General features: G+C 46.6%; 2 protein-coding genes across 10 annotated transcripts in view; one reads left to right on the forward strand and one right to left on the reverse strand.

Moving 5' to 3' along the window:
* RANBP10 (RAN binding protein 10) overlaps positions 1–25371 on the forward strand; it is a 67754-nt gene extending 42383 nt beyond the window's left edge. For 7 of the 9 annotated variants that reach the window (XM_062499881.1, XM_062499888.1, XM_062499884.1 and 4 more), the window contains 10 exons: positions 990–1012; positions 6496–6680; positions 8329–8441; positions 10759–10867; positions 11788–11936; positions 13838–14033; positions 15409–15533; positions 16414–16559; positions 17034–17145; positions 18350–25371. In XM_062499881.1, the coding sequence (XP_062355865.1) occupies positions 990–1012; positions 6496–6680; positions 8329–8441; positions 10759–10867; positions 11788–11936; positions 13838–14033; positions 15409–15533; positions 16414–16559; positions 17034–17145; positions 18350–18480 (1289 nt within the window). In that variant the 3' untranslated portion in view covers positions 18481–25371. The remainder of the gene's footprint in view (positions 1–989; positions 1013–6495; positions 6681–8328; positions 8442–10758; positions 10868–11787; positions 11937–13837; positions 14034–15408; positions 15534–16413; positions 16560–17033; positions 17146–18349) is intronic. The other 2 variants (XM_062499882.1, XM_062499887.1) reach the window with 2 other exon arrangements.
* Positions 25372–26268: 897 nt separating this feature from the next.
* Positions 26269–27801, reverse strand: CCL17 (C-C motif chemokine ligand 17). The gene is made up of 3 exons (XM_062500285.1): positions 27654–27801; positions 26927–27032; positions 26269–26574 (listed from the first exon to the last, which is right to left on the reverse strand). Exons 1-3 carry the CDS (start codon positions 27793–27795, stop codon positions 26484–26486), a joined length of 339 nt encoding a protein of 112 aa, XP_062356269.1. The 5' UTR covers positions 27796–27801; the 3' UTR covers positions 26269–26483.
* Between the last annotated feature and the right edge of the window lie 156 nt (positions 27802–27957).

Genomic DNA, 27957 nt, shown 5'->3' on the forward strand with positions numbered 1-27957 from the left:
GAGAACTGGGTGTTCTGGTGTGGGTACCAGCCTTCCTCTGGCTGGGGACAAGAAAGCATTCTTGGGAGCACACATGGGGAAAGACTGCAGCTTCCAGACTGACTCCTGCAATGTTTGCTGGAAGTCTGGATTTAGCTCACCCTGATGAGGTGATGGCAGCAGTGACCCCTGTGCTGTTGGTGAGGGTGACCCAAAGCCTGTGGGGTCTGGCTGATCCATCTCCCTGTGCTGCTGGATCCCTCCTGTGGCAGGAGAGGGAGGAGAGGCACCATCCTTTGGAGCAGTAACTGGACTCTAAATCAGATGCAGAGCTGTGCCTGGGGTGGCCTGGCTGTGTGTTCTCTAGCCAAAACTCTGTTAGCCATTCCAGGCAATGGCTGCCTCAGCTTAAATACCTCTTTTCTGATATGCCAGATGTAAATAAAAAGGAAAACCATCCACTTCTTTTTTTCCAGCTTTTCTATTTGGAACTATATCAGCCAAATTGAGGATGAGTCTGTTCTTTGCACAGTGTTTTTCAGGTATTCCTGGCTGCAGCTTGGTCCTGTTACAGGGCTGTTCCCCAGCTGTAATGCCAAGGGCTGAATATTCATTTCTTTTTCTCTGCCTGATAAGAAGAATGAGTTACAGCCTAAACCAAAGAAATTTTATACTAAAACTGTTTCTACCACCAAAGTGAGTCTTGAAAACTAACTCTTTCCTAGTAACAGAGGGAGAAGCAAAGGAAAGAGGAGCTGCTTTTAGAAAATCAAATTTTTGGGAGAAATGTTGAAAACATTTAGGCTTTTTCCTGAACCTTTCTCCAGATGCAGAACCTTGCAGAGGAGGGGACTGGGGCAGGAAGTTACTTCTAAACACATGAGGTGGTGAAATGCAAGGCCAGAGCTGAGATTTGAAATGCAGTAATGTTTTGTAGCATGTTAAGGATCTAGGCAAGCAGGGAAAAAAAATCCTTTGTCTTTTTAATTCTAATATTTTTCCCCCCACAGGTATAGCCTTTACAGACCTCCCTGTAAGTACACCTATTTTCAGTATTTTAACTAAGAATGCAAACAGAAGGGAGGGGGAAGAGTGTGGGGGTGTGATTTTTTTTTTTCTGTTTGATGCCCTGTTGGAAAAAAACATGATAACACACATTACTGAATGATGTGGATGCTCCTTTTTCTGAAACTTTGTTATCCTGTGACTGGGTCTGTGGGCTTTTCACATGCCTCCTCTCATCCCTCACCACCTCTAAGAACATGTTGCTCCTTCTCCTGGAATGAAAACAAGGATGGAAACTTTATTAAAGGTTATTGTCTTCCAAATGCAGCTTGAGGAGGAATACATGTGCATAGTTACACCGATGTCAAGTCAGGTCTCACAAAAGCACAGGGAGTCACGCACAAGAAAATGTTCCCTCTTTTCTAGACCCAAGTGCTCCTGGACAAGGAGGATGTGTTCAGTGAAAAAAGGTAAAACCAGGTCAGGAATACACCAACACATCCACTGCATCCATCTCTCATACACAGAACTTCTTGTCCCTAAGGTTGCACTCCTGTCTTTGTGCTGAATAACCCCAAATTAATTTCCTCTGACAAATTTCTTAGTTTCAGTAACTTTTTTAGGCCACCAAAGTGATCCATTTTCATTGGCTGACTACCCTGTTGTGTGAGGCTTTGCTTTGTCCTGTACTTCCTGTCTAAAAATTTCTCATGTTTCTCTAATTTTTGTGTTGTGAGAAATAGTGGCTGGCATTCCCTGTTCATCTTCCCAAAGGGATTTAGGACTTGACAGATTTCTCCCATATCCCAACTATGGCCTGCACTTAAATTGCAGTTATTTGATTGGCTTTTCACATCAGGTGTCACATCAATGTCAGGTGGGTTTTTTGGGTTTTTTGTCCTAGGGTCTTTGAACTTGGTAACATTGCAGTGTGTTCTAAAACAGAAACTTTATGCAGGTTGTTTCACAGCAGTTCATTCACTCTGTCCAAGAATAGTTTGCCTTTCCGTGAGGATTTGCCTTTTTTGGAGTGAGCTATTGTGCTAACCTTGCATCCATGGCAAGAAGGTGATTCTCTGATATGCTCCTTAGTTTTTTGGTGCTGTTTGTTTTCCCTCTGGATATAGATTGCATTAGTGGTCACAGATTTATCATATTCCTTCTAATATTTCACCACTTTGTCTTCTCATTTGGCTAGACTGCTTCTCCTTCTGCTACAGGAGCAGTCTCCATGTTGAGATAGAGAATGGCTGTTTAGGCTCCTGTCAGTCAAAAACAGCTGTCCAGCACATGTACCACTGCTCTGTCATTTACAGCTCTCGAGTGTTGCCGTGGAGCTTCACAGCACAACTTTGGCAGGTTGAAAAATTCCCTGTGCTGCTTAGCTTAACTTGCCTCTTGTTAATCCTGGAGTGCACAGAGAGCTGACATAGACATTTGATGTTTCATATGTAAGCTGTTCATCTCTGTGCTGAGTCTCTGTTAGGCACAGGGGATGAGCAGCTGGGAAGGCAGAGCAGACAGAAGGGTGTTTGCTGCACTGAGGTCTTGCAGTGCCAGTGAGAATGAGCTCAAAACTCTCCTGAGCCCATGGCATTGCCCTATCCTGCTGTTTCTTGATCTGGTCAGATCATCCTCACAGGATCTCAGGCTTGTTTGTTTGTGTGTCTTGTGCAGAGGAGATGTTTTAGCATGAAACTGGGAGAAGATCTGGCCAGGGTACGTTTTGGCAGATGCCTTGTGGTGGAATCTCCAGTGGTTAAATGGTGTGTAAATGGTCTCTGTGCCTTTACCAGCCAGTTTGCTGAGCTGTTTTCTGGGGAAATCCCCTTCTGGCTTTTACAGCAGCAGCTAATCCATAACACTGTTTTTCTGGACCAGGAAGGAGAACAGCTGATGCCCTGTTGGCCTCTTACTATTGAGAATTACCCTTCATGGGATAATTCCTCTATAAAAAGAGGATGAGAGAAGCTTGGTGGGGTCCTTTCACCCCTTAACTGTGGATGGGAGCAAGGATGGGACCTCCAAGTGGATCTAGGACATCCCTCTGCATATACTAAATTGCTCTGCTGGCAGCTTCATCCTAGCATGCCTGTACCTGACTTCAACATTCTCTTTTCCAATATCCTTCACTTGGATTACTGCCTTCTTCCTTCACCCTTGAAGGTACCAGTGTATTCCATGTGCTCTTTTTGCTTCCTTGGTCCATGGATTATTGGTTGTTCAAAGAGTTCAAGTTACTGCCTTTCCTAAAGAAGGGGATGCCGAACCCAGGAAGGACTTTGGTTTAAATATAATGAATATTGTCAGAGCTTGTAGAGTTCCTGAGGCAGTAGAGAATATGAACTCTTGATCACTTGCAGGTGATGTTTTTAGTTTTTTTTAGTTCTGTAATCCAGACTCAAACACAGTATTCAGTAATTATAAGGTAAAGAAGAGAAAGTTTCCATTACAGGAAAGAGATGGAATGTGGTCTGTGTTCATCACCTGCTAAAGCTGTAGTTCTGAAAATTTAACTGCAAACAGGAGTGGGAACAGCAAACTTACCTGAGTGACCCTTGAAGTGCTCTGGTTTGAGCAGCTCCACATGGATTTTTTGGCTCTGATCCATTCCTCATTACTCACCCCTCCGGGAGGGCTTTAAGGGAGAGCTTTTCCTTGCATTGCAGCCTAAGGGATGTTTAAGCTGACTGGTAACACCCATCAGTGAGAAGCTTGGCCAATAAGCCCCATTATTACTTCTAGACTTTTTAAGCTTAAATTTTAGGGTTGGCATATCAGTGAGATTACACAAGGAATTAAATTGACCCTTTAAAACATTGCCAGATTTGAAATAATTTCCTTGAAATGCTTGTTTCAGAGTTCCTCTTTCAGAGGCAAATGGTGAAGGCAATTATTTTGCAAAATTCACAATATTCAGAAGTTGAAATGGATACTTTAATTTGAAAACCAGAGGCCCACATGTTGAAACATATTTGCTTGGGCTTGTTTCAGTTTCCTCTGAAGATTGTTTTCATTTGTACAAAAATACAGTGATAGGAAGAAACACATTTTGGCTTAGCACAGGCTGAAGTGAAAACCAAAATAACTGCTTGAAATAGGAGTGAATTCCCACGGAGGGAAAGAGGAAGTTGGGGAGTTTCCCTTTTTTTTTTTTTTTTTTTGGTCCAAGTTTAAGTCAGTGTTCAGGCCCAGCTCTTATGTACACAAGCCTGGACCAGGTCTATCCTGCCTGGAGGTTTGAAGGAATAATAGGAGATGAAAAAAAACAGAAGAACCCAGGGTGGAATTGTAGGAGTACAAAGGGACAAGGAGGTTTAAAACCAGGTCAAGATGAACAAGGGGGTTGTGAGCAACTGGTGATTAACATCAAGGCAGCAGGTGTGCCAAATGTCATGGGGAAGGTGTTCCTGAAGAACTTGGCAGGAAAAGCATCTCCTGGATCAGTGGGCTCTGGGATCGTGTCTGCCTGCATCTGGCAGGGTGCTGGAGATACATGTAGTTCCCAGCAGCTGCTAAACAGAGAATACATCCCTCTGTAAAAAATGGAATTTTACCTCAAAGATGATTTGAGAGATGTAGAGGGTAGGCAGCTTCTGCTCAAAGATGAACATAGCCATAAGTGATTGAAAAATACATGGCATCTTGTAAACTGGGGTGGGTTTGCTTCCAGTTTCCAAGTATTTTTGGTGTCTGATTCCTGCTTTGAAAGCCCTTGGGTTTAAGATACTGAGAAGATAATTAAAAGTCTGAAGTATAGACTGTTAAAAATATCTGATCCCTCATTAGAGATATTTCTGTGTCAGCCAGTTTTGAAAGAATGGAGGGACTAAATGTAATTACAGCATTTTCCTCTGGTAGCTCTTCCTTTATCATGCAGTATTTACTTTGCACATCTCTGACCTAGAGACTTCCTTGGTGTGGGAGCAGGAAAGGAGGAGGTGTGGTGAATCACCAGTAATGTAGTCATCCTGATCTCTGTTTTCAATTTCCAGACTGTATTTATCAATTCATTTCTTTCATTTGTTTGTTGAGGTTTGATGATTTCAAAGGTAGAGGAGGTTGGTCAGGTTCTTACCCAGTTCAGATTTGAAAATGAGAACAGAGATGCTGCAGTCCCTCTTGGAACCCATTCCAGGCCTAAATCATCATCATCTGCAAGAGTGAAACTCTTCAGCTGAAGACTTCAGTTGAAGAAATTTTCCAGATAATCATAGGAAAGCACGTGTCTCTTGCTATAGAGGAGGAGAGGATCATCCTTGCTTTCTGATAGGACTTGAGAGTGGTCTGCCCCTCTACTGTTCTAATATCTGATATGGGTTAAGCCCTGAGCAAGGCACTACAGCCAGGCTCTTCCATTCCATACATGTGTCCCTGTGCCTTGCCCAGTGTCCAGTTTCTGGCTCCACTGTTTTAGAGCAAAGTGGAGAAAACCCAGCACCAAACAGTTCCTGAGTGGCATGAGAGAGATTTCTTCCCCTACCCTGCAGACTCAGCACATGCTGTGAAGCAGAGAATTAGTGCAGTTTGTGTCTGTTTTGCAAACAGAAAAGTTATTTTTACTGCACATTCACTTGACAGTGAATGGAACATGCTCTTGAAAAATGTGGTCAGAGTGATGAGAACAAGGCACCCCTCTACCTTTTCTGAATGCTTTTTCCCTTTTCCCAACATTTAAGTGGGCTCAGGGTTTCCATTTATATCCATAATGTTATTCTTAAAATAGCTTGAATTCAGAGAGCTTCTGATAGGCTTTGAACACCAATTTTCAATTAGATCATCCTTAGAAGCTGAATTATTGGCTGAATTTTAGAAGCACTTTCATGGTGGTAACCTTTTTATTTTCCTCATGTTCTGGTGATGGGTCAAAGCTTCCATTTGGATCCATAAACTTATTCTTAAAATGAAATTCTTCTCTCAGTAGTGTAATTTCTTGTATGAATGTCTTGGTATCATCAAAGACCTAACCTCAGAGCTCCACCACTTTCTGTTCCCTTTTCATTAGAGATGTACAATACTGAGATAACAATTTCCAAGGAATAAAAGAGGGTTGAAACAGGAGGGAATACAGAGATTGAGATAACGCACCTCTCATTGTTATTGTTATTTAATATTAATATTTATTAATAATTATGCTATTTAATATTGATATATATTTCCATTACTATTCATGTTGTTGTTGTTGTTGTCATATTACCTGCTGGCTCTTGAAGCTTGGTAGAAATTGCAGAAAACTAAACCAGAAGTGGCCATCCACAGACAGCAGTCATGGCCTCCATCACAGGCTGCTGGGGGATTGAACCTATTGTTCTGGTTTGATGCAATAGCTTTCCATAAATGCACAATAAGTCACAGAATTCCTTGAGAAATACCCAAAGGGCTGTTGCCTCTTGCAATTCCATGATATTTATTTCAATTTAAAGAGCAGCTCTTTGATATTACCAAACCACATAACTGGAACCAGAAGGAGAAGTCTGTGGTTAATGCAGGTTTGTTTTTCTTCTTTCCCAGTCAAACCTCTACCCTACTGTGGGTCTCCAGACGCCAGGAGAGATCGTGGATGCCAACTTTGGGCAGCAGCCCTTTGTGTTTGACATTGAGGACTACATGAGGGAGTGGAGGGCGAAGATCCAGAGCACCATTAAGCGGTTTCCCATAGGAGACAGGCTGGGAGAGTGGCAAGCCATGCTGCAGAAGTAAGTCACTGCCTTGGTGTTCAGCTTCTTCCCTTTTGTTAGGCTTTAAGTACTTCTTAAATACTAATTCGTGCTCTCTTATGGCAAAAATTGCCATTCTGCACATTTTGCTCAAATTGTTCTACCCTCCAACTGTTCTGTTGTTTAAGAGTATTTCCTGTGTAGATTGCTGCTGTTTCAAATGTAGAAGATATGGAAGAAGTTTTCAGGCAAAGATTGCATGAAAGCTTGTAGGAATGGAAGAACACACATTTTGGGGTGATGCACTGCAGGAGGGGAGAAGACGCCATAAGAACTCTTAATGTGGGAGAAAAGTCAGTATGTAAGTCAGCTGAATTCAGAAATGAAAGAGCAAGAAATAGCCTAAACCAAAGGCTTCAAAACTTAACAGAAAGTATAGTTATGGCATTTTATAAATTTATGAATATTGAAAGCACTTCTCATTGCAGAAAGGATTGAGTGGAACTTGATGAGAACAGTTGGCAGGAGTTGTCAGAGGTCTGGAGTGTTATTGATGCTGTTATTTGCCTTCTAAAATAGGACCAAATTAGAAAGCCAGGACCTCCCTTAACAAGAGCTGTTGATTCTGCTGCAGTGGGACCAATTTATCCCTGTATTTGTTCCTTGTGTTCTCCAGAACTTTTTCGTCTGATGTGCATAGTGCTGTTGTCAGGGTCACCACTCTGGAGTTCCTCCTATGGAGCTCTTGGGCAGAAGTACTTGTATTTAAAACAACTTCTGAAAATCACACACCTGCAATGTACAATGTTATGCCTAAAAATGATTGCTGACTCCTAAAATACTTCTTTCTTTTACTGAAAGCAGCCAAGTTGAGTGTGTGCTGTGAGCTGTGACTTGATCAGATCAATGCCAGCTTCATTATTAGAAGCCTGTTTTGAGATTCATCTTGAAAAGCTATGAAATCCTATTGCTGGCTTCTTAGATTTTGTTAAAATCCAGTGGTCATTTACATTGAGTCACTGTTTTCTGGGAAGGCACAAGTGTGTTAGAAATTATCTGTTCAGGAAGATGGTTTTGTTGTGTTTGTTTTCTGACAGCCATACTCCTCTCTCCCCAAGATTTTTTAAAAATACAACTTCGAAGCCTGTTAATGTTTCTGAAATCCATGCTGACAGTCACCAGATTAAAGCATCTGTGAATGTGCAGAATTCATAAGGAAATTGAACTATTAAAGATATAATTGCTGGCAAATAAGTGATGGAAGCAATTTTGGACCAGAATCCTTTCTTCATTTTTAGATCTACTTGAAAGACATGAACCTCTCTGAGGTTCAGATTTATGTCTGTATAGGATGTCACTGGCAGTAATACAGTATTGAGACCTTACAATTGACCCTTGGACAGCAGTCATAAGTAAATACTGTATATGCACTGAGATTCTTCATATTTTAATTCTTTTCCACACTGTAAAGTGAATTTAGAACCTCCTTCCTGTTTGCAGAGGACCAGGTGTTTGTCTTGTAAATGCACACAGTTTAGACCCAGAAGTAGAACCTTGGTTATGTCCTAAGGAAGCTGAGTTTCTCAGTGAAACTGCAACTTATGTTGTGTTGATTTCTCTTTTCTGCAATGTGATGACTCTGCTTCACCAGTGCCTCATCATCTCTTTGTGTTTTCTTTTTTTCTAGTATGGTTTCATCATATTTGGTTCACCACGGCTACTGTTCAACAGCAACTGCCTTTGCCAGAGTCACAGACACCACAATCCAAGAAGAACAGACCTCAATAAAGAATAGACAAAGTAAGTCTCTCAGGTGTCACTCCTCAAATGTGTTCCCTTTGTGACTCTGCAGAGGAGTGAGTGCTGTGGAAGTTACTCCATGAGAGTACAGAGCTGTCCACAGAACATTGCTGACCATGGAGCAGAGCTCAGGAACCTCTGCTAGGAGCACTTTTCCTATCATAAATCACTGTGCCCTCTCCATCCTGTCATCTTTGCCTGGAGAACTGCCCTGTTCCTTCTTGTCCCTGTCTGCTCTGCTTGGCCTTTACCTGAGCTGAGGTCATTGTGGCCCAGAGTTCCCTTTGGATTTGAGCTCTTCACTGCAGGCTGTTGCAGCAGGAGCAGTTCCATTAGCTTGGGCACAGGGACTCAGACACATATGTTTAGTTTCACTGCAGCTCCGAGTTAAGGACTCTTCCAGTCCCTCTGCACATTGTAATTTCAGGTAACTTTTACATGAAAAAAGGTTTTTTCAAATTTACAGCCAACGTGTTAAGCTCACACAGGGTGAAGAATTTGTATTCTGTGTCTTTTTGGGTTGCTGCTGTTTGCTCCCAAGTGGCTCATCTCAGTTGGTAGGGCTGTCAGCACTTTCGGTCCTGCAGATTAAGGCTTGCAGCTTTCTCCTGCTCTACCTTTTTTTTTTTAGTTTTCTGTTCACAGGCTCAGCCTGCAAAGTGGCAGAATGTTGGTGTGTTTTCTGCATTCTCCTGGCTGCTCAATTCAGGCCACATCTCTGTACATTTCCCTTCCCTTTGTGAACTGTTTCTCGTGTGACTGTTACGTATCAGAGCATTGTGCCCTTTGTCCATACATTGCATGTGCTTAGCCAGCATTCAGGTTCATCTGGGGACTCTGCTCTTAAATAACTTGCAGTTGCTGCCTGTTAGTGACGATGGCTTTGTGCTTTCCAGGTCATGCATTATGCAACCCTGACCCCAGCCAGTGCTCCCAGTGGTGTGGGTTTCACGGGCAGAGCCTGACGGGTGGCACGCGAGATAGTGCGGGCTCATTTGTCTGAGGACAGGTGACAAGGCAGATGGAGGGAAGGAATACAGAGCCCTGAAGTTGGGGCTCGAATAAAAGGTGTGAGGAAAACACAGATGGGAAAACAAAAAGAGGGGGAAATATAAAAGGGAATGACATCTGTGAGAGTTGCCAAACAAGGCAAAGCAGAGTTGTCAAAAGCAGCGAGACAAGAAAATGGACGTGCAAGAGAGTGAAATGAGAGCTCTTGTGTTGGTGTGAGAGCCACGGCTTTGGTTCCCGATTTCAACTACAATAACAACCAGATAGACCCTGAGAAGTGGGAGACAAGACAAGTGATTGCAGTTTGTTACTGGGATTGTTAATGAAGATTTACCAGGCTGGGCTTCCGACTGCTCCAACACTTTGCAAAAGCCGCAGCCTGTTGTTATCAAAGGCCCAGCTTGGAAAACACCTCATGGGCCATCCCAAACCTTCCCTGTGCTGTTCATAAAGAGTGCTGGAAAAACAATACAGTTTTAGTTTTAAGTACATGTAATTTTTATCTGTAAGTATACTTAGAAAAAACAAATGTGACTCACCATAGGTCAGCAGCTTCTCTGAGCTTTCAGGGATTTCGAGTTGAGTCTTGCATTTTTGTTTTCTGACCTGCTGAAGGAACATACATGGGACATGAACACCCAGCATGATAAATGTCTTCTGCCTCGTGTCTTTGCACCTCCTAGAAGTGTACAAGTCGTTGAGCTGTTTCTAGTATAGTCAATAGCTGGTACTTCTCTGGAAATACATTGAGGTGGACTTGCAGGAACATAGTTTTGTTGATATCATTCTGCTTAGCAGTAGGAGTGTTGTGGAAGCAGTACTGTGCTGTGGTTTAAGACCACAGACCCTCTAAGAATACTCTTATTTATCTCATACTGAGCCATATATTTGCTTCCCAGCTTGAGCCAGACAGAGAGTATATTACAAAGGTGACCTAGGAGCTTGCCCTCTGAAATTGTCACTTCCCCAGCAGCCTCCTTGTTTCCATCCAGCTGGCATGTCCTGCTTTTGTTTCCATAGCTGCAGAGTTCTGTGACTAAAGGACTAAAGTCTCAGAGCATTCCAACCCATCTACTTCATCCTTCAGATCCTTCTACTGTTGATGTTTTTTGGCTACTGAGATATGCTTTCGCATTTTCACAGGGTTTTCCTCACCCTAATCCATAAGAAACCAATTATGGTCTCCAGTTCTCCCAAGCCCTTGTGCAAGGTGGTAGTGGGGAACTGGGTGGAATGGATGAGACAGCTCTTTTGGCTGTTCCTGTGGGGTGGGCCTGTGTGTCACTAGGTCTCCTTTTGCTTTCAGGAATACAGAAGCTAGTATTAGCAGGCAGAGTGGGAGAGGCTATAGAAGCCACCCAGCAGCTCTATCCTGGCCTCCTAGAACATAACCCCAACCTGCTCTTCATGTTAAAGTAAGTATGAAAAGCTTTGTGCTCACTAATGCTGAAATGTGTAAATGAAGGAGGGAAGAACCTGTCCAAGCATTCAGTGTGGCTGCACACCTTACTCCGAATTCAAACTGTTTGAGCTCCCTTTGGGAGTCCTTTGCACAGTGCTTGTAGCACTGTAGATGTAGCCCATGTGTTGCTGCTCAGACCCAGTATAGCTTTTTGCCTCATGAGGTCAGGCATAGGTGGGTGAATTTTAGTTCTGCTGACTGCCAGAAATTCCTTCAGAGGAGTTTATTTACTGGTCTTGTGGAGAACTTGCAGTGCTAGAGCAGTTTCAGGCACTGTGAAGGTTCCTAGAAAGGCAAATGCATGGAAAAGGCTGTCTGGGGTAGAGATTAAAGGAAAAAGTGTCCCAGTTCTCCCAGCAGTACAGAGTGGCTCTCCCTAGACTTCTGAGACGTATGAGGACAATTCCCGGTAAAGCTAAATGAGGAGCTGTCCTCACTGTCATTGTGGATATTGCATTTTTTACTCTTCCTTCTCTATTTTCCATTGGGCACCAGTATTTTTAGGTTAACAGAATAGTGAAGGAGTGATGGTATTTGACAGATTTAGTACCTTCTCCCTGAAAAAAACCCTCCACAATTGAATTTTGGAGTGCCTGCAGAAGCGCTGGAAGTGAAAGCTGCAAGGGAACAGTTTTTTCTTAGAACAGTAGAATTAAACTCGCCTTTTTGGGAATGTCTCAACATGCATTAGCATCAAAGATGAAGTTTCCGAGCTCCTTCCTCTGTAGCGTTGTCAGAGCACTCACAATACAAAGGCATCAGGAGTCTGAAACGTCTTTTTGGAAGTTTCTAGGATTCCCCACTCGGGAGCTCAGTGCAGAGCATGCTGGCTGTCACGCACCCTTTTGTTCCTCTTGCCTCCCATGAAACCAGGTGCCGGCAGTTTGTGGAGATGGTGAACGGCACCGACAGCGAAGTGCGGTGCTTCAGTGCCCGCAGCCCCAGATCCCAGGACAGCTACCCCGGGTCCCCCAGCTTAAGTCCTAGACATGGATCAAGCAACTCACACGTTCACAGTACTGGTAAGTGTGTCCTGTGTCTCCAGATGATGAAGGTGGATGTGGTGGTGTTTAACGTTATCTGCTGCTTTCCTTGTGTTATTCTCTGAAATTTTCCTTCCCTTCCCCAGCTGAGGGGATTGTTTTTTACCATGGGTGTCTCTACACTGTTACAGAATTTGTTTTGGATTAGTTATTTTCCACAATTGTCTGGCAGAGCAGGTTTATTTCAGAATAAAGAAGGTTTTGAAGGCGGTCTTCTACTCCAGCCACCTGTGACTCAGTGTTTCACTGATGGAATGCTGAGAGGAGGTCTGAAAAGCAAAGCCTGGTTTCTGTACCTTGGAGTCTGCAAAATAATTCCTTTCCAGAAAGAACTGAACTGAAGCTGCTTTGCCAATGGAGCAAAAGGTCAGGGGGATGCATTGCACAAAAAGCTTCTCCCTACCCCATGGACTTTACCTTTCAAGCTCTAAACACGTGAGAAGGGAACAGTTCTGTTCCAGTAAAACCCAGCTTTGGAGCATCAACTCTTCAGAGTTTGGGAAATTAAACTTTAAGTTTTGTAGTGGAAAGAACAAGATAAATGAGGACACCTGAGATATCTTCCCTAGGTAATTACTGACTGCAGCTTTGGAGATGGAGTGAGCCAGTAAGAATGACCTGCAGAGCCCTTGGAAACAGGCTGAGCTGCTTCACTGAGCTGTGAGCTGCTCACAGCCATCTGAGTGTGTTTTGGGTTGGTATTCTCACTGCTTCCTGTGACAAACTGTGGACATCCAAATATTTAAGGAAAAATATTTAAGGAAAACGTAATTACTTGAATACTTCCAAGCTGTCACTCACCTTTCCAAGCCAGTATCTTTGTTTTCCTCTGCTGTGTTGCGAGAAACTCTGGTTGTGTTCCTTTGACTAGATAGTATGAATGATCCCATCAGTCCATAAAAGCTCTTGGTAATACCCATGTCTACATCTGCAACTGCAGTGCAAGGCAGCATTTATATATATTTGTCTCTACACATGGACATCACCTTCTACAGTTCTCTGTCAGACCTTGTTCTTTCAAAAGAGTGGCAGTTTCATCAGAGCATATTTCAGAGATGAAGCAGAACTGGTGTGAACAGGGTACTCTGTTCAATGCACAAAACAGCCCATTTGAATCTTTGTGTTGCTGTGATAGACAATAGAAATACATTCCCTGCTATAAACATAATTGTGGGATCAGCTGATCAATTTGGATATATCACCATCACTTCTGGAGAAGAGCCATGACAGGTCACATCATTTAACCAAGGTCCTGTGATCAATACTGGTTGCCAAGGGAAGAATACATGAAGAAGAACATAGTGAGGTTTTTCCAAAATATTTTAGTCACTGTCAATTCTGAATCCATATAAAACTTGTGGTAATGAATAAACATTTGTGTCTTGTGTCAGTGTGTTCTGCAGCTTGATAAGCACCTTTTGTGGAGGATTAGGTGAAATTTCAACCCTGACTCTCAGTGGTTTCTGTTCTCCTGAACAAGGAAGGTTAGCTTGTGCTCATTAAGAGGATTGCTGTTACTTGCTGAGTGTTGTGTGAATCATGTACATCTCTAACTTTAGATAGGTTGTGGAAAGCCTGGGCAGTTCTGCTTTTGGCAGTACTTTCTGTATTTGTGAACTGTTTCTGCCAGTTTCTGATTTACAGCCCATTTTTAGAACTTCATGAAGCTCAGATGTTGCTGGTGAGCAGTGGGGTTCCTTTCATATTTATTTGTGTCTTCTCTAAACCCCATTGAATTTAAGAATGATTAAACATAATTTAAGATTTGCAGTCTTATTTTGCTTGCTTTCTTTGGGGCCTGCTGTCCTGCTAAATTGTTGGCTTTACTACAGAGTGGCATAGTCAGTCTAGTCTCATTTTTCTTTCTTCTTGGCTTTCAGGAGCAGATAGTCCAACCTGTAGCAATGGAGTCATGTCCACAAAAAGCAAACAGAGTCACAGTAAATACCCAACACTGAGTTCATCATCTTCATCTTCCTCCTCCTCTTCCCCTTCATCTGTGAACTACTCTGAGTCCAATTCTACAGATTCTACCAAATCTCAGCAGCACAGTAGTACGAGTAATCAAGAAACCAGGTATTGTTTTTCCTCTGGAGAGGGGGGTGAGATGGTGGAAAAAGTCTCAGTCTGCTTTCTAAGGAGCCTGGAGGGCATCTGTCCTGCCCTTTTGAACAGTATTGGTTATGTACAAGGTTCACTGCTATGCCCAGCATACACAAACCTTTTCTGGCTCCCCTGTGGCTCAGGCTTGGAGGTTCATCTCATAAGGAATATTATGATGCTCTTGTTTCAGGCACCAAGCTGTCCCTTTACACTGGTGCCTTTTGATCCCAGTGTGATGGTTTGCCCAGAAGCTTTCCCAGTCAGCCTAGTGATGTTTCAGCTGCCTCAGCCAGGCAGTTGTTCCTGCTGAGCAGCCTTCCTGCCCTGTACTGGGTGAGACAGCAGCTCAGGCCACCACTGGCTTGGTGCAGTGGCCTCTTGTGTAATTTCCTTGGGCTACCTGTTGCCCTGTTCCTTCCAGGTGAGCCTCTGACCCAGCAGTATTTTATTTCATGCTGGTGACAGCAGATCAGACTGAGCCTCCCTTGTGCAAGAAGCCACAAATGATGCAGCAGTTCAGTGCAGTCACTGTTGCCTTTTCTGGAGTGTGGAGCAGAGTAACCTGTGGTGAAAACTGAGCTTCCTTTGGGTTCACTCACCACACTGCTGTTGCAGGGCTGTTTGAGGCCTCATTGAAGCAGAGGGTGTCATTGTGATTAAAAGAATCTTTTGCTAATTGCAGCTGGCACTCATTCAAGTGCTGTGCTGAGCGTGGCTTGCAGGGCAGTTTGTAGGCTCAGTTGTGACCTCTGGAGGGCCACTTAGCATGTATAGCATGTAACTGAGTGAGAAACACTTGTTCAGACTCAATCTACCAGAATCATTTAATGATTTGTCAGGCTTTTTTGTTGTTGGGTTTTTTTTTAATATATATATATATATAGAGCCCAAGTTCCAGTAAGATCTCGTAATTTCAGTTAATCATAGTTAATCAGCAGTATCAGTCAGCCTGCTGTCTTGGACATTTAAATGTTCAGTAGTGCACTGTTTGCAAGGAGTGAGGATGTATCATAGCCAGGTTTTCCCTCCTGTGCAGTCTCTGAGTGTGTTATCTATTACCTGACTGCTGTTTACTATCCCAAGGATCACTGCTTCCTGAAGGGAAAATGCAAAATGTTCTGCACCTGGAATTATGACAGGCACTTAGGGAACAGAGGCCTATTTCATAAATTTTCAGAAGCCTGCAACAATTTTTTCTGCACTGACTTGGACCATCTGGCTCCCTGTAGTCCAACTGGCACCTTTTTTGGTGTGCTGGCCATTGCTGGGTGCTGTTTGGCACATAAGCTCTTCACTTCTTTCCTTTTTAATGTAGTCATCTGACCTTTCTTCCCTCCCTTCACCTCAGTGACAGCGAGATGGAAATGGAGGCTGAGCATTACCCCAACGGAGTCCTGGAAAATTCATCCACCAGGATAATGAATGGCACCTACAAACATGAAGAGATCCTGCAGACAGATGAGTCCAGCATGGGTAGGTCCTCAGAGGCAGGAGGGGTAAAGGGAAATAGGAGCTGGTGTCAAGAATTAAAACTGTGATTGGAATGTGGGGAAAAAGCATGTACTTTGGGCTGCTTTCCTCACCCAGTGTCTGAAGTGCCTGCTTCAGGGGGAAAAGTAATCTGTCCTGGAACTAAAACTAAGTCTGGCTTTTCATAGGCTCACAGCAGTGCTGGTGATATTTAGGAGCAGGGAAAACAATAGAAGCCGAAGATTTGTTCTGTGCTGGTCATGAAATTTAGCTCAGAGCAGACCTGTCAGTAGTGCCTGCTGGGGAGCTGAGCTGAGCTGGGCTGTGCCAGGCTGGTGATGTCCAGCTGCAGAGTGGCCTCAGCACAGCTGTCAGCCATGACTGTCTTGTTTGTCAGTGCTTTAGCCAGGAGGGAGCAGATGAATCAGCTGCACTACCTCTGAAACTGATTCATCCAGTTATAATGGCTGTTGTGGCCACTAATACTGGGAAGCTGATGGTGTTGGCATCTCTTACTGAAAGTTTTTTGAGTCCAGAATTTGTTAGACCAGGGGTTTCTGGATTATATTATAGATGCTGTGTTACACACATGAAGGGGTAGCAGATTGGAGTTGCAAGCTCCCAGGATTTTCTCAGGATTTCTAGGTAGTCCTCAGGCATTAAACACAGCTTGAATCTTCCCTGTATGTATGGGCACTATGACAAACCCACTGCTGGCTGTTGTAGGGCAGGGATCACAGAAAGCTTCCACTGGGATAAACTTGGGGAAGCTGCTTAGGAAGCAGCTACCTGCTCCAAAAGGGAGTTTGTGGATATCCTGACACACAGTGGGCATTGGTGGGGAATGCAAGATGATTGTTCCTTCTCTACTGCTTCTCCTCAGAAGACAGCTGCCCCCAGAGGCAGCTCTGTGGAGGGAACCACGCTGCCACAGAGAGAATGATCCAGTTTGGACGGGAGCTGCAGATCCTGAGCGAGCAGCTTTGCAGAGAGTATGGGAAGAACACCATGCACAAAAAGATGCTTCAGGTGAGGCACAGGGCCTTGTGCTGCATTGCAGCAGTTTTCTGGGCCAGGTCTGGGTTGGGGGTTCCCCTGCACACGTCTGGGAAGCCCCCACTTCTGCACCTGCTGAGCAAGAAGGGATCAGAGATCAAAACACGAATGTAGAGCATCTACACCAAATTCTGAGTACAAGGCAGAAGAAATACAGCTCCTGCCTGGCTTCCTGGAGCAACTGCATGCTCTTCTTCTCTGCAGGTGACACTCTACCTGCCTTGCTGTGCTGGCTTCCCTGCCAGGTGGAGGGGATACCCTCTTTAACCTTCTGTCTTGATGACCCACTGTGGTCCCTTGCTGCCAAGAAGAAAAGGGCCATTTCTTTTCAGGAGGTAGGCACCTGTCACCATGGTGATTGCAGGAGGTGCCCCAGCTGGACTTGATGGTTTTCCTGTTTGTTTGCAGCCCTGCCTGGTCTCACTGTGCCTTTCTGTTCTCTCACAGGATGCCTTTAGCTTGTTAGCTTACTCAGACCCTTGGAACTGCCCCGTTGGCCAACAGCTGGACCCAATCCAGAGGGAACCTGTGTGTGCTGCTCTCAATAGTGCTATTTTGGGTAAGATCTGGTTCCTGTGGGAGTGTTTCTCCAGACATACCTACTCTCAAGGGCTGTCCTGTGGCAGGCAAGCCTGTGAGTGTTAGGGAAATTCAGAAATACTTGTGTTTAGCTTTGGCCTTTCTTTCTGTTGCTGGGGACTGTCAGGGCTGTAATGCAGGAAGGAGAGTAGGAGGGAAGCCTGCAGAGAACAGATCTCCTGATACACTCCCATTTTGACTCCCTTCTTTGCATCCTTCTCAATGCTGCTCCCAAGGATGTGCCTCAGGATTTTCCTCTCCTGCTTACTGAAGAAACCAAGATCTCTCTGATGGATTTCCCACCCCCTCTCCCTTCATGCTCTGAACCTACCTGAATAATTTTGTGGACTTTACCAGGGCTCTTATCCAGCTGTATGGATTAGCAGAGTTCAGCCCTGGTATCATCCTATTTTCTAGGAGGGAATGCAGTTGCATCCTCTGCACAGTCTGGCTCACTGTGCCCAGGCAGATTTCCTGTGGGATCTGAATATCTCACATTGAATGTTCCAGAATTTAAGAGATTACATTCTGGGGAAAGGAACAACTAGATGGACAGACCCATGAGGTCTCTTGTTCTGACTGAGCAGAGGAACAGAAATTGCATGTTTTGGGAAGTTCAGTCCCTTCCCCTGACAGTCAGCAGCTGTTTGTCCAGTGCTTGAGGACATGCTTCCTCACACAGGTTACCGGACTCCTTGTGTAGCTCAGCTGAGGGCTCCCTCAGAAAACATGCCACTGGAAAGACGTGGTGATGAGAGCGAGTTTGTCCACGGCTTGTGCTGCTGTGCAGCCTTGCACAAGTGGGAAAAATGGAGAGGTTGCCTCCCACCTGGGACCACATTCTCCTGCCATTCCTTATTCCTCCATTCTTTGATATCTGATGTTTTAAGGGTTTTCTGGCAAACGGCATCAGCAGTAGCTTCATTGCCTTTTTGTTGCTCTGGCCACCACAGCAGCACTCTCTCAAAGGCCCTGCTGAGCTGTGGGATGTGTCATGGGTGGTGGGGTGTGTGGAGCCGCAGCACAGAGCTGGCAGTATTTGGGAGTAACTTCTTTCCCTAGCCAGCACCTTCTGCCAGGGATCTAAGTTTGGTGCCCAGTTGGGATGGAGAGAGGTGTGAGCACAGGTGAGCCAGTACCAGCCAGAACAGCCCTTCTGAACAGCTCTTTCTTTGCCCCCACAGAATCTCAGAACCTGCCAAAGCAGCCCCCGCTGATGCTCGCCCTGGGCCAGGCCTCAGAGTGTTTGCGGCTCATGGCTCGTGTGGGCCTGGGCTCGTGCTCCTTTGCCAGAGTAGACGATTATTTGCACTGACACCCGAGCGGGACGGAGCTGCTGTCGTGGAGTGCTGCCCTTCACCCTCTGTTGCTGCCACTCTGCACCGCCACCTCGTTGGATAGCCTGACCTCCCTGCCACCGACACCCCTGGAGCACACACACACTGCCTGTGCAAGGATTGAGTGAGTCCCTCACTGTGTGGCTGTTCCTCCCCCAGGAAGACTGGCAGATCTGACCCATCTCCCTGCCTTTGCTGCGGCTCCAGCGGCACTCAGTATTTCGCTGGTTATTCTAATGTAGCGCCTTCTGATGTAGGGATTTTTCTCTTTTGTTTTGATTTGAGTTGTTTCTCATGGTTCCACCGATATTTTATCTGGAGAGTTTTGCTGAGCTGGTTTATGCTGATTTACTGAGGAAGCTCATCAAGTTGGTGACAGCTTGTTCTTTTCTTCCCTTCTCCCTCCATCGTGCACATACAGCATCATCCGTGCTAGTAATCCGAACTCTTCTCACAGTGGCAGTTCAGAGGAATTTTTTTTTTATTTTATTTGAATCATGTTTATTAAAAAGGTCTCTTCCACCTCCACAAAGTCACTGATGTATTTATTGCCCACAGACTCGGTCCCAGCCACACACACCATACAACCCCTCAGGAGGCCGGGTGAGGTAGGTCCTGTCACACACTAATGATGGTAATTGGAGGAGCCTGGTCCTTCATGGTGCCTCTCTTCACAGCCCAAGGCTCTCAATCTTGGCTTTGTGAGTGGGAAGAGTAGAAGATTGACATTGCCTGCATTGGTGGTCGTGCTGTAGAAGCATCTCACAGCCCTGGGGAAGAGTTAAATCCAGCTCTCTGGACAGCTGGAGGGACAGGACTGATGAATATGAAGTCATTTGCCACTGTATGGGTAGAACTAGATCATGTGAGTTGGCCAGAAACATCCGTGGGTGTTGCCCTGGTGGGCTGACAATTTTAATTAAATAACAAATCCTCCTTTTCGCCGTGGAGGAGGGCTCTGCCACGACAGTATTTCCTGCCCTCTCCCACCCCTGTAACAGTGATCTAAATGAGCACTTCCAAATTTTGGAAGTGTCTGGAGAAACTTGGGTTGAGCTGTGCTTGTCCTTGTAGGTGGAGCAAGCTGAGGTCAGGCTGCACTTTGGGGGTCAGTTCCAGCTCTGTCAGGCCTGAGCCATTCAGAAAGGAGCAGCAATATTTCTTTAGGGATTATCAAGATAATTATCAAAGTTTCAGGCTCAAAAGAAACCAACAAGGATCTGTGGGTGAGTAACCTCTGAGTAAAATGGACTAATGTACCCATGCTGTGTGCCAGGCCCAGGGACTTGAGTGCCACCAAGCATTCAAACCACCTGTGAATGTTTCTGAGCATGTTCTGTTACCTGGCCTGGCAGCCTGGCAGCACTGTGTGCTTTGCATCCTCTGCTGTACCCTTAGGAGATGGCAGGTTCAGCCTGGCTGCATGGTCCTCGAGGAGTTGGAATTCTACACCAAATTAATTGTAGGTCAGTAACTGTGGGGAGGACCCAAGGGAACTCAAACCAAGCATGATTTTTACAGCTGTTCACAAATTTATTTTTTGGAAGGTCAATGAATGATGAACAGGTTTTGTTGAGGTTTGTCTTTAAAATGGAGGTTAGCCTGTGCCAGGGCTTCAAGCACTGAGGAATTTTGTGTACCACTGAGAAGGAAAGTAGCAGCAGCCCAAAGCTTTAAGGATTTTCTGAATTTGCAGAATGGATTTGTAGCTGCCACATGATGTCTGAAATCAAGGCAGAGTGGGGGGGCAGGTGCCAGGGCAGACTGTGGCAGTGGATGTGCAAATGGTGTTGGAGGTGGTTGGGAATTTTATCCCTGCCTTTTGGTGAAGGTGTGTGCAGTGTGTAGGGGCAGTGCTAGAGCCATGGTGGTCTAAGAAAACAGGAGGTTTAGAGCTGGAGAAGATGCTTTTATCAGATCACTGCTACAGCTGAAAAAGCAGAGGGAGCTCTACCACAGCCTTTCTTCCAGGGAGACAGAGACAGAGATTTAACTTGCCAGTCTGGGTCTTCTCTTGCAGCTCATGTGCCTGAAAATCTGTTGATTTTCAATTCTGCTGTTGGATCTTAGCCCAGCTTGCTGTCCTTGCCTTGCTGCAAGTGTAGAGATAACTCCGTGGGCAGGTTTCCTTCCCAAAGCCTCTGCTCCCAGATGTGCCAAGGCAGCATGTGAACTCTGCCTGCTGGGATTCTCCTACAGGTTTTACATTCCTTAGGCTCAGGCTGACAGCACACTGCTGGGCTGATTCTGGATACTGAGGTTGAAATTCTCCGGGAATACTCCTTGCTTTGCCTTCCCCATTTGGCAGCATATTCTGCTGTTGGTCAGCACTTTGCAGCAATTTGGCTGCAGTCAGACCTCTCTCTCATCTTTGGAGCAACACCATCTTTATCTCTTTCTGAGGTTTTTTTTTTTTTTGTGTTCCTTCTCTTTGTGGTTTCTTTAAGCAAAGTCTCTTCATCATGTGTCATATTAATGCTCCATTTGGTCTCTCAGCAAAGCTTTGCTAACTGTCCTGGAGCACCTTTTTTTTTATTTTGGTTTCGCTACCAAAAAAAAAAAAAAAGAGATGTTCCTAGATACCTGGTTATTTTGGTGCCAAGAAACGTGTGACGGAAGTTATTTTTGTTTTTTAGATTTACTTCAAGTGTTCTTGTGGTTTCACCAGTGGTTTCTGCTTCTTGTACTCAGATGCTGACTAATGTGGCCATAACTCAGTATGGGGAAGAGAAGCATGTTTGTGGTGTGTGGTGGGATGTACCAACCTACCCCTGATTCCTAGATGGCATTTCTGATGTGGTTTTCTCAGGTTGTATTTCAAAGCTTCTTGCCTTTTTATCTCCCTGGCTGCCCTTTGATTGTTCACGTTAGCTGAAACGTGGATTATTGCAGTAGTTTCTTCAAACAGAGCTAAAGTGAAATGGGGTCTATAACTGAATGTGGCTTATACCTAACCAGAGGCTACATGGCAATTCAGAAGTTACTTTTATAAAAATGATTTGGGTTTTGTTATTCCAAGTGCCTCAAGCAACCTGGTCACTACTCCCAAGAGTCCTGTCAGTAAAACCATGTAAATGACAGTGGAGCCTGTAGGAGGAACTGCTGGTTTCCCATTTCTGGTGAGGGGACAAGGACTCAGCTACAGCCCTGTAGTGCTGATGGCACTGGATGTAGGACTTCCATCATGTGTGGTTGGCTCAGGTCGCTCTCTGCTGGGATGGCTTCAGATGCTGGGAGAAGGTTTTGCATGCAGAGCTCAGCTGGACCCTGCACAAGCAGCATTTCTCAGCCCCAGGAGAGACTCTCCAGCTGCATGTCCTCCCCAGGACCTGGGAAATGCCACTGCTGGGGCAACTGAACCTTTTCCAGCTCTGCTGTGGCTGCTGCACACTCAGAGGGTCTCAGCTGTCCCCTGATCAGTGTAGAGGCACCACCAAAGAGCTGTGGTCTAGAGGGCAGCAAACACCCTCCAGCTCTGTGCTCTGGACACCCCACCCACCTTTCTGACATTTGGCACTGCAGTAAAGGCCTTGCAGAAGGAAAACATTTCACAGGCGCCTGGTGGAACCTGATTTCAGGTCTGCACATCCTGGCCTTTGAGTCCAATACCCTGCCTGTTAAGTGGCCTTTAGAGAGGAGCATTTTGGGAACTGCAGACCTGGAGCCTTGGTTAAAGTGTCCTTTGGGGGTTCTGTGGAGAGAGTTTCATGGAGCTGAATTACATCACCAGGCCTCTCTCCCCATGGACAAGGGTTCATGCTGCCCCCACAAGCTAAGAGTGAGAGCATCAAGAATACACTGGGACAACTTTGGAGTGAGATGCACTGGAGTAGCTGGGATAAGTGTTTCTTGGAGGAGTATCCATCTCATACACCTGGTACTCCAGCCTGTGTCCATCTTAGTGGCTCTGCTGGGTGGATTCCAGTTTGTGGATATCTCTCCTTTACCAGGGGAGCCAAATCTTGTCCCTCTTGGAACCGTCTTGTTCCAGATGATTACTCTTGCTGCTCCATGAGCCTACCCTAGCAAGTATTTAACCAAAGCTATTTCAAAACAGGGTTGAGAGGGCTCTTAGTCAAGCTGTCCTGGGAGCAAGACTATTTCCTGTGCATCCTCCAGTGTGTTCCTAGAGCTAGCTGGTTTTGGGAAAACTTCTTACTGCTATCAGCAATCCTTTCTTGCTTCTCTGTCTCCCACAATCCCAGTATTCTCCCAGCTGCATGACCGCAATGGTAATCTGCAGTGCTGGGTGCTGTGGGAGCTGCTCCAAGACCAGGGCCAGCTCTGTGGCTCGTATCTGTGCCAAGTATAGATATGACAACTCCAGCTGCCCTTCCTGCCTCATTCTTCCCTGCTGTCATAAAGGGGCAGCTCCATAAAGGGGCAGCTCCACATGTGACATTTCTTTGTGGCCACCATGCAGCATCCTGTCAGCCAGCAGCTGGGCTGGCTGCACCACTTCTGCTGTTCTTTTGGAGTCTTTAGGAGCTCTTGTGTGTGGCCAGCAGAACAGAGACGGACTCCCAGTGAAGCACTGGACAGTACACAGCGTCCAGCCCTTTAGGGGAGATTGTCCAGTGGATGCTCTTCCTCAGCCCCATGTGAACCAAAGTTGCAGCTTGTTGCCTTGGGATGTGTCAAAGGTGTGTGGTGAAAGATGGGTGCTACAGCCTGTTTCTATTTCCAGCATCTTGGTGGTCCTTGCTGTGCTTCTGCCCACTGGATTTGGACACTGGGAGGTGGAGCTGTGGCTGACATGGAGAGTGGGCCACTCTGGGAGTATCATTCCTCATGGTGTCCTACACCTGGGATCTTCCCAGATCCTTCCTTCTCATTTTTCACAGTGACATCTCAATCTCTCCTTAATCCTTGTTTTTCATGTTTTATTAAGGTATTTTTATCATTCTCTAAAGAGCTTTGTTCTTGAGGCTGCCTTGAAAAACTGGAGCAACCAGAGCTGCTGGAACTAGTTCTGGGGATTGAATGTATAATTTTCCACCTTGGGTATGAGGAATGATGAACCATCTCCTCCTTCAGCAGAGCAAGCCAGGCTGGATTGCAGCTGTGCTTTGGTACCTGTCTGTGCTAATACATAGCACATGTTGCCTAGACACACATTTCAGAGTTCTGCTGTTGTGGGATTGATAAACAAGGTGACGTTTGGCAGCCAGGCTGTAGAGCAGTGTGTAAGTGCCGTGAAGCTGTGTGGTGCACCACATGGGATCAGGAATTTCTTCCCATAAAGAAGCAGCGCAGACTTGAACTGTGCTGTGGCAGCAGGTGGAAAGAGAGGTCTCTGATGCTCCAGTCCTGGGTGCACTGAGGCCCCATAGAGCTGGTCACAGCCTGGGAGAAGGAACAAGGGCCCCTGGTCCACCCAGGAGTCCTCTTTGGAGAAGGAGCACCTTCCTTCCAGCCCTGCTGGTATGAGAGCAGCCTCAGTACTGGGGCAGGGAGAGAGCAGGTCTCTTGTAGAGAGCAAATGATGGGTCTCCAGCTGCACTAAGGTGTTTCTACAGAAGGACTTGGTGTGGACATGCCAGGGGACATGCTGGGAGCTGCTGGACCCTTCTGCCCCAGAGGGATGAGTGACGGAGGGAACTGCAGTCGAGCAGTTCTTGGTCAGAGCCAGAGCTGGCTGTGAGCCTTGTCCCATCTGTTGTGTAAGGGCAGAGCTGGAGGAAATGTTGCTGGGCCTGTGTGAGAGGGGCTACAGCAGATTTGGGAGGAAAAGGGAGGAGTTGAGAGCCTGGAGGCTTCTTCCATAGACAGCACTAGCTGCTCTCTACCATCCTTCCCTGCAACAAGAGGTGACAGTGATGGATGAGTGTACCTGGCATGTCTGGCCCTCTCTCCACATCCCAAACCAGAGCTCAGAGCCTGCAGCTTGAGCTGGACCAGTGCCTGGCAAGCCAGAGCATCATCCAGGCTTGAGGAGCACGTGTCCTGCCAGCTGTTTTATTTCCAGGAGGGAAGCTTAAATCTCTCCTGCTCACAGGAAACTCCCATGTGGAATTTGTACCCATGTCACCACTGAAGCATTCCTGGAGGCCATGCAACCTTCTGCTCCTTGCTGAAAGTCCCATGGCCAGGCAGACACCTTTTCTCTGGTCACTCCACTTGGGCCCAGGCTTGTGCTCGGATGTTTTTGCTCTGGGGGACTTTAGGTGCATCTTTCCTCTAGAAGGGAGCACAGTGGGATTTTTTTCATGCTGGGCTTCTCACAGGCTTAGACTTACAGAAAGGAGAAGCAGCAGCAGCACTGGGGATAATCCAGATTTTAAAGGAAGTTTGAAAACCACAAGTATGGTGACTTCCAGACCAAGGACTGCACTGGCGCTGGATTGAGATCATGTCCATCGGTCCCCCCTGTGCAGCCAGGGAGGCAGGAGGAGGCTGTGGCCCCTGAAGCTCTTGCACTCAGCAGTGCAAGGACCTGCCCAGCACACAGTGAACTCTTCTTTCCTGCTGGTTGCTCAAAACTCAGGTATGAAATGCTCAGCTGGAGCTCGGGGTGCGAGGTCTCTGCAGGTTTCCTGGCAGCCCTGGAGGAGCAGCCACTGCTGGGCAGAGCTCCCTGTGCCACTCCAGGCTTCTCATCGCCTTCAGAAGGGAGTTTCACCTCTTTGGTACAACATTGGCTACGTGGACATTACACAAACTGTGCACATTGGTTCAGTCTACGCTTAGTATTTGTGAATTAAGTTATCTGATGCTTCGCATGAAAACTTCAAAGAAGGGGCTGGGGAGGGGTGGATTTTAACTAAGAAAAAGCCTATGAAAATATACTGGAAATATGGTAAAGAAATCGACATTCTCCTGTATATTGACAGAATTATTTTTATTAAAATACACATCCATGTGCAAGACCCAGTGTCAAGCTGTGTGCTTTGTCAGTCTCTGCTCACCAGGAAACGATGCTCGTGTCTCCTCTGACAGGGGATGCACAGTCCTTGAGGTGTTTGTCCCCCAGTATCTATTTCTGCTTCAGCTTCCCTTTCCACCATTGTTTCTTCCCATGGTGCTTACAGTTCATAGGCAAAAAACGTCATTAGGGATGCTTTTCCTGTGCCTTTCAGTGGCCTGGAAAATACTGCCCTGAAGTGTTTTCTAGCCATGAGCACAAAACACTGATGAAGCTTTAGGCTGAGGATCATTTGCCACATTCTTTGCTTTCACCTTTCTGAGGTTTTCCCTCGTATTTTTGCACCTCTCCCATGAGAAGATGGGCCAGCAGCCTGGTTTGAGTATCTGGGATCCCGCTGCTCCCACCCTTCCCCAGCCCCGCAGAGGGGCCAGGACACCTCTGTCCAGCTGAAGGGTTGTGTCCTCACCCTGCTGGCACTGTGGACGTTGTTCCTTATCTCCCTCAGATACTTCACAGTGGCCACCAGACATTTAGAAACTGTCAAGGTGTTAATGGTTTGGTAGATCAATGTCTTCTCCCAGAACCCTTCCCTTAATTCTGGAGCACCTGCAAAGCCCAGGGGGCTGTGAGCATACCCTGAGGATGTGCAGCTTTTCCTAGGGGTGAGGGTAACCTCACCTGTGGGTCCTGGACCTTTGGGTCAAGACCTGGCTCTGTTATCACATTCCCAGTGAAGCACACTGTGACCAGGCACAGTTTGCTGCTGGAGAAACACGAGCTTGTGGCACAGGCTTTTGTGGCTTGCAGCATGCCCTGGGTTTGTTAGGATCTATTCCTTGGTCTGGATAATCAGAAGTTCAAACAGCAACTCGTGGCAATGAGTCTTTATTATAAATATTTGCTCCACAGGCACGTGTTGGCAGGGCAGTGACAGCAGGAGGAGCTCGGTAGCTGGCTGGTCCATGGCCCTGGGACACCTGATCCTGCCGGGGTGCAGGGATGGCTCCTCCTGCAGTGCCGGTGCCACAGCACCTGCTGGAGAAGAGCTGCCAGCACCTTTGGCTCCCTGGAGAGACAGGAGGACTGGATGGGTGAATCAGATAGTGGATGGATTTATTTTCTCTTTTGAAGCCGTTTTATGGTTTTAGCCACCCAGTCCTTCTTGGGATCAGCACAAATCTCATCACCATTGGCAGCCACAATCCTGCAATGAGAAAGTGAGGAAAAAGAGTGAAAACACGAACCATGAGCAATTCCCTTCCTGTGCACTTTTTCTCCCCTCCCTTTTTGCAGCCCCATCCTGCATTGAAGTTTGGAGCCATCTCCAGCACCCTGGGCCTTCCTTGGGCTGATGGTGAGTGTCTGAGTCTTCCCAGATCACTAGCATTAGCAGAAAGCACTAAAACCCATTCTTTGCCCACCCCCCAGACCTGCTTTCCTATCACAGCCCCCCTCCCCTGGCTGGGACTGAACTGTCTGTGGGGCAGGATGGGATGGGGGAGCAAAAGATCTGGGATCCCAGATCTGGGATGGGAAGCAAACCCTGAGATACTCACACAACTGCAGGCTTGGGGCAATCTTTGGATGTCTCGTAGTAGCTCTGAGGGTGTCGGATGCGTTTCTGTGCATATTTAAAGCAGCATTCCACGGGTGCAAAGTGAGCTGTGGAGGGAAGGGGGGGATGTTGTGAATTGCATCACTAGACAATGGCACCACTGGATTTGGAGCACAACGTGGAGGCTGTGGAGCATGTCAGCAGCTCCCAGAGCACCCTGTGACAGGGGTTTGTCACCACACAGCAAGCACAGGATGGGGACAGAGGTGGGGCAGGGGACAGCCTGGGACCTGCCACCTCCCAGCCCCAATTGCTGCAGCCCCCAGAGCACATGGTAAGTTTGGGGTGCTCCATCTGGGGATGAGGTTCTGGGGTTTTCCAAGGCAGGGGCACAATTTGCAGGGTGTTTTGGAAGGCTCCAAATAGCTGCATGTTCTCCCTCCCTCCGACCCCTTGCTCATCCAGCTGAGACCTGGGGAACAACTGCCAGAGCCTCCTCCAAGCTCCTGCAGCCTCTCCCCGCGTCTGGCTTTGCTGAGACCACCCAGCACCTTCTCCAACCATCCCTGTATTCCAGAATGTGCTGCCCTGTCCAGGGGGATTTCTCCTCCTGTCAGCAGCACCATCCCCACTCGCCTCTGGCATTCCCTGCCTGACCTCCCCAAAGGGATGTCCCCAGTGGGGGCTCAGAGCCCTGGCCTGCAGCAGTGGCCCCTGGGGTTCCTTACCTGTGGCATGGTGCAGGGAGAAGGTGAGGAGCAGGGTGAGCAGCAGGACAGTCCTTGCAGGGAGCATGGCTGGCTGTGGGGTGGCTCTTCCTCTGTGCTCTGTGCTGCTCTGCCCGGTGGCTGTGGCTGTGGCTCTCTCCATGCTGACATTTATCCTCTGCCTGCCCGCCCACTAGGGCTGCATTTCCAAAAATTTCAGACGTGTACTAAGAAGCCAGGGTGAAGGGGGTTTCTGTCCTTTATTTTTGGGACGCATCCAGCGGTGGGTGGAAAATTCTGAAGAGCAGTTCTGCATTCTATGGCA

Source organism: Cinclus cinclus, chromosome 11 (genome assembly GCF_963662255.1).
Source record: "Cinclus cinclus chromosome 11, bCinCin1.1, whole genome shotgun sequence".
Lineage (NCBI taxonomy): Eukaryota > Metazoa > Chordata > Aves > Passeriformes > Cinclidae > Cinclus > Cinclus cinclus.